A 13,323-nucleotide genomic window follows, 5' to 3' on the forward strand; every position below is an offset into this window, starting at 1 on the left:
GAAAACAAAACATCCTCTGCCTTCACTAAGCGGCAGAAAAAAATATTTATATCCTATTTCTCTGAAAACGGAGACTGCTGCCAGTATCTGTCAATTGTTGCATTTGTCTTACTCAAATTTAAGCATGGCATCCTGGACCCAAAAATGGGCAGAGATAAATGAGTCTGTCTGGGAATTGCTGTGTGCAGCTTCCTACTAACTAATGGTAATCCTTTTAAAAGATGTGTGCTTGTGTTCATTTTCAAAAACAGAGAATTTATTTTCTTTAAAAAAATACTGAATTTGAGATGACATGTATCACATCTATACTTTGAAGAAAACTCATCTGTGGTTCTTCGTACCACAGCGCTAGGAACATTTAACCGGTCATAGACTGGTCCTCGGGTCTTTCTGGTCACAAAACAGCACTCACCACTATTGCCACAGTCGGCGCAGGAGATGAGCTCCTCCGGCCTCTTATCGCGATTCTGCTCCTTGGTCCCTAAGCAGAAGCTGCAGATGGGGATCGGCTCTGCCACCGGCTGGCAGAAGGACAGACGAGGTGAGGAGGGGAGAGAAAGTTGAGACTGTCAGTCAACTTAACAGCTTACTTGTATGAATGAAAGCAACAAAGTAGCCTTGTGTGTCCTGCCACAGTGAATGACTGCTGCAGTGTGTATTAAAAAGCCAACAGCGAACTGAAAACTACAATGACAGCACAGAGCATGTGGCCCTGTGAACAAAGTGTTTAGGGTAATCAAGAGCACGAGAGCTGCACTGTGATGAGTTAGCTTGTATAATTTATGTCAAGTTGGAGGCTGCCACCGCATGTCAATGTCCCCGCTGACTCCTGTGTTGTCTGATCAAAAGCTGTATCTCAGTTCCCATGCTTGTACTGGTTGAGGAGTTAAATTTCTGTGCAATGCGTCCCATTTTAACACTTGTTCTGAAACAACATAATTTCTGGTGCAGCATTAATCTTTTAGTGTGTCCCAAAAAACACAAAACCATGTCAGCAGGGGTGTACACAGAACCAACACATTCTCTGATATGCACAGAAGCACAAAACCGAAGCCAGGTTTGTGTGCGGGAAAACAAAAAAGGCAGGGTAACACTTAACGTCTTGTTTGGCTTCAAATGTGACTCGTCTGCGCAAAAAAGCTGAGAAATCATATCCCTGAAGTACTGCAGGTGCACTTCATAGGCTCAAACACAAGCGCGGGGCGGAGGGAGGGGGTAGGGGGCATGGGGTGAAGCGCTGTGAAAGTCTATAGATGCTGGAGACCCTGAGGGGAAGTGGTGGCTTACTGCAACCTCAGATTTTACCACAAGGCATTGTCTGCAACAAATGTGGTTTACTGTTGAGTAACCAACGGATATGATTTTTGTATTTGAAGGCTAGCTATCTAATATTAGGTACATTGTTTCACTAAACCAATGTCAACATTTTTACATGGTCATTGATTCAGTCACAAAATTTAATACATTTTTTGAAAATGGGTATTTCATTTACATCAAATATAATAGATAAATAGCAAGTAGCGAGGGATGGGCGTGAGTAACGTCACTAAAGTGCCCTATTTGGACATCACTACCATAATGCAACATTGGAGAGTATTCACATTCTTAAATTGGTCAATTTAGAGTCGGGCAACACCTGAGCTGTCCTAAATATTCACTGCCTGCCTTAATGAGCCAAATGTTCACGAACAACAGAGAGCTGCTCAAGTCATTAAAATAGTTTTAAACTTTTTTCTTTACGTAGGCTCATTTATAAACTCCTGATTGTTTGCTAGCTTCCATGGCTGCTGTTTGCATGCCAATTTGTTTCACATCTGGCAAGCCTTGGTATCGAAATGGGCAGGGTCACACAGGCTAAAGCTAAAACAATAGTTCTATACTGAAATGGAAATTTGAAAAGAGAACAGTGGCTGCAGCATTGTCATCAGAGAACCCAGTATTTAAACCTAACATGTATCCTGATGTTTAGTCTTTTTATGATATTATAAAGTAAATATATTACATATTAATCCGTTACGGTTCAACTGATGCCATGAAAACAGATCCAAGGTAAGTTCATTAAAAAGCAAGAGTACACGAAAATGTCTCAAGTACAGTATGTTCATCAAAGCAAAATGTAACAGAGGCAAAGCCTGCTGAGAGCAAGTGTCTGTATGTGTGTGTGAGCACGAGTGATGGAGACTGGGATGGAGCTACAGGGCCCCATGGCTGTCATGGGAGACACTGTGCATACGACATCTGTTGTCCAACAGCTTCCACATCCTCAGCTTTGTGTTAGAGCAGCACTGTTAAAAACAACTTGCCAGACATCTGTGCTGCTGTTTGCCAGCTGGCACATGCGAGACTGCGAGGCAAAGTGGAAGAGGGTTCTCTGATCTGATGACACCAAACTGGAGCCATTTGGCAACAACCAAGCTCTTATGCCTGAGCACAAGCACTGCATGGTCGCATCATGCTGTGACGTTACTTCTCTGCAGCACGCCACTGAAGGTAGCGGTAACGTGGCTGGAGCAAAAGTAAGAACTACATGGCCACACATTAAGCCAAAGCCTTTAAAATAAAAATAGACGTACTAAGTGGACAAGAGAATCCTAACCTCAATCCAGTTCTGCTGAAACTAAACAGAGCATGAGCAGTGTCACAGCACTCAACTCTAGTTAAAATTGACTTGAGGTGAAGATTTTTCAACTTCGACACTCTTTTTAGGTTCATTAACAAAATAATTATCCTACTAATTATTCAAATTGATAGACAATAAACCACAAAAAACAATTCGCGGGAAATGAGTGCTTTTATAGAGACAATAAAGCCAAATATTTTAATCACTGAAGATACTACATAATAAATAAATAGAGATTGAAAATGTCTGAGTATTCATTTAGCAGAACTGAAACTTTTTACTGAAAAAAAAGAAACTAACAAACTTTAAGTATATTTTTAGGAGATACATATTTTCCTCACAATACCATCATACAGAAAAGCTGCAAAAATGTATTGAAAAATATAAAAAGAAGTCTAATCTTAAGCACATCGCTGTTCACCATGATGAATACAAACTAAGACAACATTCTCATATGTACGTTTTACATAATCGTGAAACTCAAAACACTTGAACAATTTGCAGGAGGCACACATCTGAGGTCATTTTATTCACAGGGGGCAGTCCAATAATTCATTTCAATGGGGAAACAACAACTTGACATTCACTGAAGATGGTGTTACTACAGTTACTAACAGTGTAAACGCACACGGCTGCAGAGCGCTGGGTAGGCAGCAGGTCCTGGCAGTGAGGAGACGGGGACAAGAGCTTGATTTATTGGGTTCATTTCCTTCTGACTCAGGCTACTTCCAACAAACCTGCTACCCCCCTACCCACCCACCTTCCACCACAGGGAGAGAGCGAGGAAGAGACACAAAAGGTGCAGAGTAAAGGAGTAAAAGAAGAAAGAGGTGAAGGGAGAGAGGAGGGCTGTAAAGAATGAGCAGTGAAGAGCGAGACAGATAAGCGCATTGCAAAGAGGAAGATAGAGTCTTATGTGAGGATAAATGTACGAGCTCTATATTTCTGAAACCATTTTACATGCTCACAGGTAAAAGGGTGTAAGAAATGGTGTTCATGTACTGGATTATAACGTTAGATTCTCAACCTCCTGATCATGACCTGAATACATGATGATAATAGCTTCATTTGAATGCAAGACAAACCAACAAGAACACTAGACAGAAATGGAAGTCAGCAGCAAGATGGAAGAAAGGACAGTGTGAGAAAAAAAAAAGACAGCGAAAAATAAGAATCCAGAGGGCAGGGGAGTGAAGGAAATGGGAGGTGTTAAGAAAGAGAGAAAAATCTGCAGCAGTAGTCCTCTGAGCAGTCTGCGTGCGACCAACACCTCAATCATTGCATTGACGCTTAACCCTTTCCCCGCTGGAGGAGGTCAACTGCTCCCTCTCGGCCCGCGAGCGCTCGAGTAAACACGAGCCGAGAGAGAGCGCACGCACACAGTAAATTAATCCCTGACAGATACTAAAAATTTAAAAGCTAATCCTCACTCCATGACAGGGATATTGGAACAGTGAAACACAATCCTCAAATTCCTCCCGAGAGCTGTTTTTCCTCCCAGTTTCAGCCTTTTCTACCTCCGCCAGCATTTGCTGCCAGGACTGCTCTTACACCACAACATCGCTCAAGAAATCTTCCCACATCTACTGACTGTTAAGTGACATGGACGACTTTCGACTTAAGATGTGTGGATGTGTTGGTGTCTATTTTAAGCCCGTGTGTTGCTGCTTTGGCATGCACTTCTCTTTTTCCCTAACATAGGAAGCGTTCAGGAACAAACCGATGTTCGGAGCCGAGGAGACACGCCTTGTGGCAACTGTTAGTAGCTGTTACTAGCTGCATCTACTGGGCGGACTAGAAATGTCAAACAAACATGTCTTACAAGTTAGAGGTTCCTCAATAAATACACGCCTACACACAAACCAGCAGATGACGGTACCCTGGTCTGACCGAATTGACACACACACGCACGCTTTATGGATTGCTTGAGCACAGTGTTGTCAAACACTCCATATCCAGTGTGCTCCAGTGTTAGCCAAGTTTAACTTTTCAAAGCGGTCGAAGTCAATACATGTAGCATCGTCTGAGACCTTGTGCAGCGAGATAATTGGTTATAAAAAAACAACTCGCAATGGCCTGTTTTTTCCTTTCCAAAATATGGCTTCTGTTGTCCAAATACAGAGGACAGGAGAGGGAGACAGGAAGGAGAGAACAATGGAGCAAGGACGAAAGGAGAGGGAGAAATGGAGGACGAGGAGAAAGGATAAAAGGCAATGGGAGAAAAGAGAAATAAGGAAAAGCGTTGCTGTTGTCCTTGTCTCGTCTCGAGTCAAGGATCTCATTAACATGGGAGCCCAATCTCAGCAACCCCCACCCCCACCACACTTCCCTTATGGCTGCCCCCACCTCCAACACAAACTCATTGATCACTGTTACAAAGCACACGGTGCAAGCAGAGGCAACACACAAACACTTGCAGTCATTGGACGCGCATCATCACAAAACACACCTCAACGCGCCAGTGTCATAATTTCATTTAAACATGTGCGCATAGATGTTTAAGTGATATCAGTTGACGGTTAGGGGAAATCCCTGGAGCCCCGCCTGCCTGAAAATGACTGATCTACATTTTCACTTAAAATCCACAACAGCCTAAAGAAGACCATGTGTCGTGCCAACGCGCCCTCCCTTTAGCCAAGCATCACCCTCCATTAACACTGAGGTTAGCCAGGGAGCACAGAGCTAAATCACTGCATCAAACGGAGCGGAGCTGGCTGATCTCCAGCCGTCACCTCCACAGCTGCTCGACACATTGGCTCCGTTAGTAGGGTGGTGAGGTTAGCCATACGCAAGGCCTCAACCAAAGCTACAATTCCCGTGCCAAATGCTAGTCACATCTCAGTCACTGGTGAGTGCGAGGTAACCTGCCGCGCTGCTGCAACCACAGCTCGCAGCGTCTCTTGCCAACAGGAGCACATTTGAACACCTTCAATGAAAACAAAAGCCTACACATTGGTGAGGAATCTGCAATGTATATACACAATATCCAGCGTGTATCAGACACAGACCTGTGGGGTTGTGGCTATTGATTATTTTAGTAATCGAGTATTGTCCTGATTATTCCATTGATTCATTGGCTAAAACAGAACAACTCATTGGTTTACTTTTAAAGAGGATCATCATTTGTATTGCTGACATTGCAACCATTAACATAATCAGTCAACACTAAACCCATTTAGTGTATGTGCCATCAGTTCAGGATTTCAAGGATCCAAACTATTTTTTTCCTCAACAGTAAACGCTCTCTAATATCTATTTTATACATCTCCAAACAAAAACTAGATTTGAACACAACATGATAACATCAACTGACCTCAATCTGGGTATTTGTTTTATCATAATTGACTTATAAAAAAAAACAACCATATTGGTAGTCTAGATGCATCACAAATTCAAATCTTGTCTCGACAATTTTATTTTAGGTGCCAGCAGAGTACAAAAATATGTTCATTGTGAATTGCATGAACGGACCCTTTAGATAGATAAACGCTCTACATTTTTGCTTCATTTGTCCGCTGGTGTGTCAGACCAACTGTCTAACAGGGACCGGGCCCTCTGCAGCGTGAGCTTCTGCCATCAGAGGGGAACAAGCTCTTTCAACTTTGGGCACTAACATGGGTTAGCTGAGGACAGGGCTCTCTGGCAGAAAGGAAATGACAGTTCCCTGATAAGCAAATTGAGGCAGCAAAAAAAAAAATCTCCTCCATCTCCTTAAAAAATGGAATGGAATCCAAAATCCAGAATTTTCATTTTTGAAATAGTCACGCAAGAAAATTTCATGGCTTTCCAATTTAGTAATTTTCCCATCATTCCTGTGGTGTGATACTAACCCTGAGAATGTTTCCATCCATCCAGAGAACCAAAAACCATCTCCTGTGACTACACAACATGATGTAGCAGCAATGGGGGAAGGGAAGAGCAAGGAAAAAGACGAAGAAGCAGGTTGCACGCAAGGCATATAATCGATATCTGAGGGCATTTTGTATTCACGATCCTCCTAATGGCAATACGTGATGTCTTCACCTTGAGCCAAAACAGGCAGGGCGAACGTGTAAGTGTTGTTGGAGAGACCGATGGGGGTTGATCCAATACTGGGAAAGTGCATCAGTGGAATGAATACTGTGGATAAATATGTATATATCTGTCAGGGTACATATTATGTAATTCTTAATGCATTAACCCAACAACCACTAGCTGCCAGCAAGCCTGTTACGAGGTGGGTGGGACGTTTTGGAGGGAAAGCGTCAGAACCACGACGTCGCGTACGAGCAGAATACGTGAATGTGTGTGGATGTTGTTCAAGAGCTTCTTTTTTCACACGTCCTCGTCGTGACACTGTATATCGAGAACTCTGGTTCACCCCACTCCAGCTGTTGAGGAGGGGGCAACCGCAGGGCAGGGAGATTGCTCTTGCCTATTCTGACAGGACAAACACACACACACACACAAACACACACACCTAACGTCCGTAGCCTCATACTGCTAACGGGCGCTCAGGGAGGCAATGAGGTTTGCCATCTATATTTCCATGACCCCTGGTTGACTTCACTCCCCCATTCACCTCCCCCTTCATGACCTGGCAATGGCCCCCGATCAGGGTGAGAGGGGGAGACAGAAATAGGGTCTGAGATCCCATTTGAATGGAGCACTCTGACACAAACATCAGCGTTTTGGGTACACAAATCTCCCCATAAATGGGGTCAAAGCCAGTGCTTAGCCATTTGTTTTGATTTTCCTCCCCCCTCCTGCCTTTACGCTCTCTCTCCTACCTTTCTTTGGGAAATCATAATTTTGCAGCAATCAGGCAGGGCAATATGGCAATGATGCACAACTGAAAGAGTAGGAGAATGCAGAAGAGTGATCGTGCAACGTCAACTGCGTCTTCTGTAGACACACAGTTTGCAGCTCTTTGATGCAAATGCCATTCGCACAGGCTATCATATACATAAATAACACACACCAACAGTCACTCGCACAAACACACATGATTGAGCAGCAATAAGGTTGCATCCTCTGGAGAGATATATGAAAGCAACATCACAAGCAGAAGCCGGGAGGAAGAGTAAACAGGCTTGTGTGAATGCCAGACACCATTGTCAATTTCCTTACTGCTGCAGCTGCTTCCCCATGCCCCATCTAGCCTGCAGATGAGACTCACAAAACCTCCTCATTCAGGTCTATGCGTTTAATACATAATCTCTGACCGGTGAACTGTTTCACTGATGCAACAGGGTGGGCTTTATTGCTTATGCACAAATTCACTCTGCCTCTCTGTTGCTGTCTGAAACATGAAAAACTAATTCACTTACGCACAGACATTGTTTTAACACCGAGGCAAGCATTACTTTGTTTTCATTTGGTTCTGTGAGTCAGACGAGCGGGCCAATCAGTAGCTGAATCAGAGAGACAAAGGAGGTTGATGTTGGTTCGTCTTAGGACATCTGCAGCCAAGCAGGTCACTGGGTTAGGTAGACCCCATGTGACTCCAGCCTGCTCTCTCGGCTAATCCTACTTTGTGTGTGTGTGTGTGTGTGTGTGTGTGTGTGTGTGTGTTTGTGTGTGTTCATGGGGGCATCCATAACAGGAGCTGTTGTAGCTGCCCAGACTTGAACACACAACCACATAGAGGCCAGATAAAGCCATGAGCCAGCCAAAACAGGTTATTAGACAGCCAGTGGATCAGCAGAACCTAAACACTGAGTGACATGTGATCCAATGAAGGGACACTTGGCTGGCACATAGTTGTGTGTAGGTCTAACAGGTTTATTTACATGCTAGTTGTTAGATGTTTGCACTTATGTGGGTATCTAAAGTAGAGGATTTATAAAAAGCAAACTGTTGTGTTTTTGTTGTCTTGCATCAGCATGCACTCAGCTTGTGTTTATGATGGTGCCATTGTGTGTCTGTCTTTGCATGCAGTTGTATGAATGTGTATGCGTGTGTGTGTGTGTGTGTGTGTGTGTGTGTGTGTGTGTGTGTGTGTGTGTGTGTGTGTTGCCCTGGCCCTTAGAAGCAGAGGTTAGCTGCCGCTTGCTCTCTGTGATCAGGTTACAAAAGTGGGTGTGTTCCCTCTCTCCTCTGTCGCCTGCAAGTCTGCCTCTCCCTCTCTTTCTTTCTGGTTAAGGAGTCCTGTAGCTTGCGTCATCCAGGCCTCTTCCTTTGGCCCCACTACAGACCATCTCTCGCTCCCTCTTCTGTGTTCCTCCCCTTCCCTCTTTTTCTTTCTTTCTTTCTTCCACCCATCTTCTGCCAAGGAGCAGCCCTGCAGCTGGCCACACTCCCTGCAGGAGGGTGGGAGCCATGTGACTCTCTCCCCTGACCTCTTCTGCTAAGAATTGGCCCAACCAGACGCCCACCCAGTATCACTCTAGTATTGCTCGCCTGGGCCAAAGCCAACACACCTGGATCACCCATATAATGTAACCAAATTAGTTCAATTAAGTCTTTCCAACATGTATTCTGACAACCCCTGCTCTCTCTAAAACACACTGGTAACGTCTTCAACACAATGATGCAGACTCCAGTTTGTGGAACAATCCTCATTTAAGCATCTGTCTGATCTTACAATTGTTGCTCAACCCTTCACAACCACTTCTAAAAAGTTTTTTTTTAACGTTGCAATGTGCCATCTGGTGTAAAACACTACTGAATAAAAAAACTCACAACTAACATTCACAGAGTAAAATACCACACTGTGCTGTAGTAAATTACAGCCCTGTAGGCCCAAGACCAATTAGTACAAGCAGAGACAATGTAGCGCCAACGTCTCAGATAATGCCAGCTGATAGCTCTGTCTGCTCTCAGCTATTATGTAAGTCGAAAAAAAGTTGTGTAGATTGCAAAAAGAAAGGGGGTTTCTCTCCCCCGCCAGATCCCACTTACTTTCTTTCTGTTGCATCAAAATGTTAATTGAGGAGCAGTTATTTTGACAGGATATTTGTGCTCTTAAAGACACGTGATGCCAACAAAGTGCTTTTCTCTTTTTACATGTGTAATGCATACATACTAAAACTTTTGCTGTCAACAGTGATCAGCAACATCCAAATGATAAGCATTGTATCTGGCCAATAATACACAGCCAATAAGGCCCATAATGAACGGCACACGTTATTTACAGCCTGTGTGTGTAAATTTAAAAAAGGTGAATGCACACAACCTTGTTTCTTTGTTTGTGATAGTACGTGCAGAGACATTACCTTGTCTTTCTCGTGGGGCAACAACCGGACAGGTGGCAGTGATCCCAGAGACACTGTCCCGGTCCCGTCATCCAGGCAGCTACTGCGGCTGATGAGCTGGAACAGTGGACCCTGCTTGACCACACGTCCATGGGCCACGGCCCTCTTCAGGGCCACCCTCAGGTGCTGGTGGAAGAGGCTAGACCCCATAGTGCCGCTGCTTGACAAGTAGGCCGCCACATCAGCCTGGCACTTGAGAAAGCGCTCAATGTTCTTTAAGCCGGAGCCACCGGGCTCATGGAGCCCCTCCAGTGCTCGTTTGATCAACTTGTTCCAGTCAAGTCCCGGTCTCTTCCCAGAATAGGAGTGAGAACTACCTCCGCCGACACTGCTGCTGCTGCTGCTGCTGCCGCCGCCGCCGCCGCCGCCGCTGCTGCTGCCGCCACCACCACCACCACCTCCTCCTCCTCCTCCTCCTCCACTTCCTCCACTTCCTCCAGAGCTGCCACTACATTTGGACTTGGGCAGGGCCAAACGCCCTGGGTTTTCAGGGTCCTTGTAGGAATTGAGACCTTTGTTTGTGACCTTTAGGATGGTACCATCCTTGACACTGAGCTCCAACTGCTCCAGAACTGTTTTGCGATCCAGACCATGGGACATGGACACTGCATTGCAAATGCGCTCCTCTGATGGTCGCTGCTTCTGCTTCTTCACCTTCTTGATAGCCTCTAGGATCCATTGAGTGTACATTGGGTTGGCCAGTTTCACCATGGCTAGGGTCTGGGTGGGTGCCGGGGTCCTAAGGCCTTACCGCATTGACCACACACAAAAAAGGGACTGAAAGCCAAGAAAACACCTGGCCTGCGCCGTAGCGCCGCCCTTCTCTTTCTCTTTGCCCTCTGCCTGCGTACTATCCTTTGTCCTGGGGTCGCACTGAGAGTCCCTCAGAAGCTGAGTATGAGCAGCACGGTAATGAGCAGCTGACCATAGCACAAACCCCCTGAGCCAACTCTCCACCTAGTAAAATACAGCCCACCCACCTCCCACTCCTAGTCAGGTGAATGTTCCTGACAAGAAGCAGTGGGAGTGGAGGAAGTTACAGGTGAATCAGCAACTTAAACTCCCACAGCACACAATGTAGAGTAGTACTAGACAATAAGAAGGGCTTTAAAAAATAAGGTGTTTCCCACTTTCCCTGTCCCAAAACAGCAATTCACAAAAAAAAAAAAAAAACCTGCTCAGTCAGTTTCCCGCTACTGGCAAACTAGCCAATTCTTTAAGCGAGGTGGTAAAGATGACCACGGTCTCCAAGACATGAAATTGGTGCTTCAATGGTGAAGGGCAATACAGTAATGATGTTTTCTGTAGATTATAACATTCCACCAGATCCAACAAGCTTCCACGTTTCCTCGTTTTTACTTCTTTCTCGCTGTCCTTTAGACTTCCAGCAGCCCGGCTTCTGACCTCTGGTACGGAACAGGTATCTCAAACCAGGCAGCAGTCACGACCCATCACCTCGATGCCTATTACACTTTGGTAGCTGACAAACCCTGCAGAGAATACAAAATTAAAAAAAACAAAAAAACACACACACACACACACACACACACACACACACACAGAGGTTAGCAAAACATTTGCAAAAAACAGCTTTCAATTTGAGAAAAATATGGTTATACGTTATGTTTTTAAAGAATGATGTATTTGAATGAGATAGAGATAACCTAAGAGAGGGTGTTGCTTTAAAAACAGCAGTGACACACCACACTTTTCCCTCACATGTTCATATAAACAAAGCCATGCACTGCTAACAAACTGGAAATTGAGGAAGATGAATCCCTTCCATTCTCTTTGACAGCTTACTAATCAATTCTGTGAACAACCATTACTATCTCATCACAGCCAGAAGGAAACCAAAATCGACCACTAACAGATAACGCCACGACCATAACTTCTCACAACCACTCGAAACGGCACAAATGCGACATAATGGCGGAAATGACGAGGTACCAAAGGGTAAACAACACCATCCTAAAATCTGCACGAGCAAGTTGACCATTGGCTAACTTAGTTGGGTTGCTATGGTAAACACGATACAGTCAAAACACAGACTGTTAGCAAACATTAGCTGAGAAGCTAGCAAAAAACGAAGCTTATTCCACTGCCGCATTAACAAACTGATTCCCACGGTGTGCTTTACTCTCACTGACAAGATGTTAGACCGCTATGCATCTGACAATAAGCCTTCCCGCTAACTGCTGTTGTTCAGCGAGCTACAACAGGGGCTAGCCACCGAGCTAGCTAACCTTACGATTATGTTCCCAACGTTAGTCGCCAACCCGAAACGTAAACAGCATGAAACGAGGACTTAGCCAGCGCTCCAGCTGAAAAAAAGACAACGTTTCTCTGTTGGATCGATATTTCAGACAATACTAACCATCACACAGCAGCAAACACAACGAATAATATCAATTTGAATGTCATTCGGATATTAACGTAAGATTCGCGGCCTTGTTTTATAAAAAAAAAAAAAAAAGAAGGCACAATGCAACTTGCAGACGGCCATCTCGGTTAGCAGGCAAGTGCAAAAAAATAAAGACATCATAGCCGCGGATTCTGCAGCACTCAGTGTTCTCCGGCCTCCTCCTCAGCTATTGGTACGTGCGAAGAGCCTCTGCCCGCTAAGACGCGTCCCCACAAGCGGTCCCCACCTTGCTGACTTCCTCCCTCCGCCAGCCGCCCTCCCACGTAACGCTACAGCCTGCGGTGTGGTGAAGACAAGGCCGCTGGAGCGGAGAAGCTAGGCCTCAGCTCCCCCCTCCGTATCCCCCCGCCCCCACCCGCCTCCGCGATCATCATCCCCGCCGTACCCCTCTCTCCCCTCTACCTCTCGCGGTTCCCCAGAAAGCCCGAGCTGGTCCGGTTCTGGTTTCCGAGGGGGGAAGCTCGCGAAAAGCTTACCGCGTTAAAAAAAAATCTCGCGTTCCCCCATCCGGCTTCCGCTGCTACTCACCGGAATTTCTTGCCGAGCCGCCGAGGAGAAGGTGCCAAAACCGTGCGAAACGGAGACAACAACAAGCCAAAAAATGCAGCCACAGACCAGGGGTTCTAGAGCCGACGCCATCTTTGAGTGAAACAGGAGCACGGCTGGTGGGGGAGGGGGGAACACTGAACCGTCAGGCAGGGCCAAGGGACCGTCTGCATGGTGCGAGGCGAAGATCCAGGGGAAGAAAAATCCACTGCAAGGCGCGGGGGGCGGCGGCGCTGTGCTGTTGCTATGAGAGGGGTGTGGATATGGCTTGAGCACATGAAATGGAAGAAAGGGACAGATGGTGGTGGTGTTGGAGGGAGAGAGAAAAAAGAAAAAGAGAGGATAGGTGTTCGTGCATTCTCTGCTGTAGTACAACTAGGCCTACGTAGGGGGAGATTTAAGGGAGCGTCTGCATTTTGCCCGGCAGTTGTAAAATCAAAGCCAATGAGCGCGCCTTAACGTTAGAGGGTATTTAAAGATCAAAGTGAGACACCCCT

General features: G+C 45.6%; 1 protein-coding gene across 3 annotated transcripts in view; it reads right to left on the reverse strand.

Annotated features, from left to right (window-relative positions):
* The window catches only part of kat6a (K(lysine) acetyltransferase 6A), a 31,093-nt gene extending 18,039 nt beyond the window's left edge, over nt 1-13,054 (reverse strand). The window contains exons 1-3 of one of the 3 annotated variants that reach the window (XM_068604537.1): nt 12,809-13,054; nt 9,817-11,345; nt 413-521 (exon numbers count right to left, since the gene is read on the reverse strand). In XM_068604537.1, coding sequence (XP_068460638.1) covers nt 413-521; nt 9,817-10,566 — 859 coding nt within the window. In that variant the 5' untranslated portion in view covers nt 10,567-11,345; nt 12,809-13,054. Of the gene's footprint in view, nt 1-412; nt 522-9,816; nt 11,346-12,506; nt 12,536-12,756; nt 12,786-12,808 lie in introns of those variants that run through there. The other 2 variants (XM_068604539.1, XM_068604538.1) reach the window with 2 other exon arrangements.
* Nucleotides 13,055-13,323: the final 269 nt, after the last annotated feature.

Source organism: Clinocottus analis, unplaced genomic scaffold (genome assembly GCF_023055335.1).
Source record: "Clinocottus analis isolate CAN_PGR_092001 unplaced genomic scaffold, fCliAna1.0.p SCAF_7, whole genome shotgun sequence".
NCBI lineage: Eukaryota > Metazoa > Chordata > Actinopteri > Perciformes > Cottidae > Clinocottus > Clinocottus analis.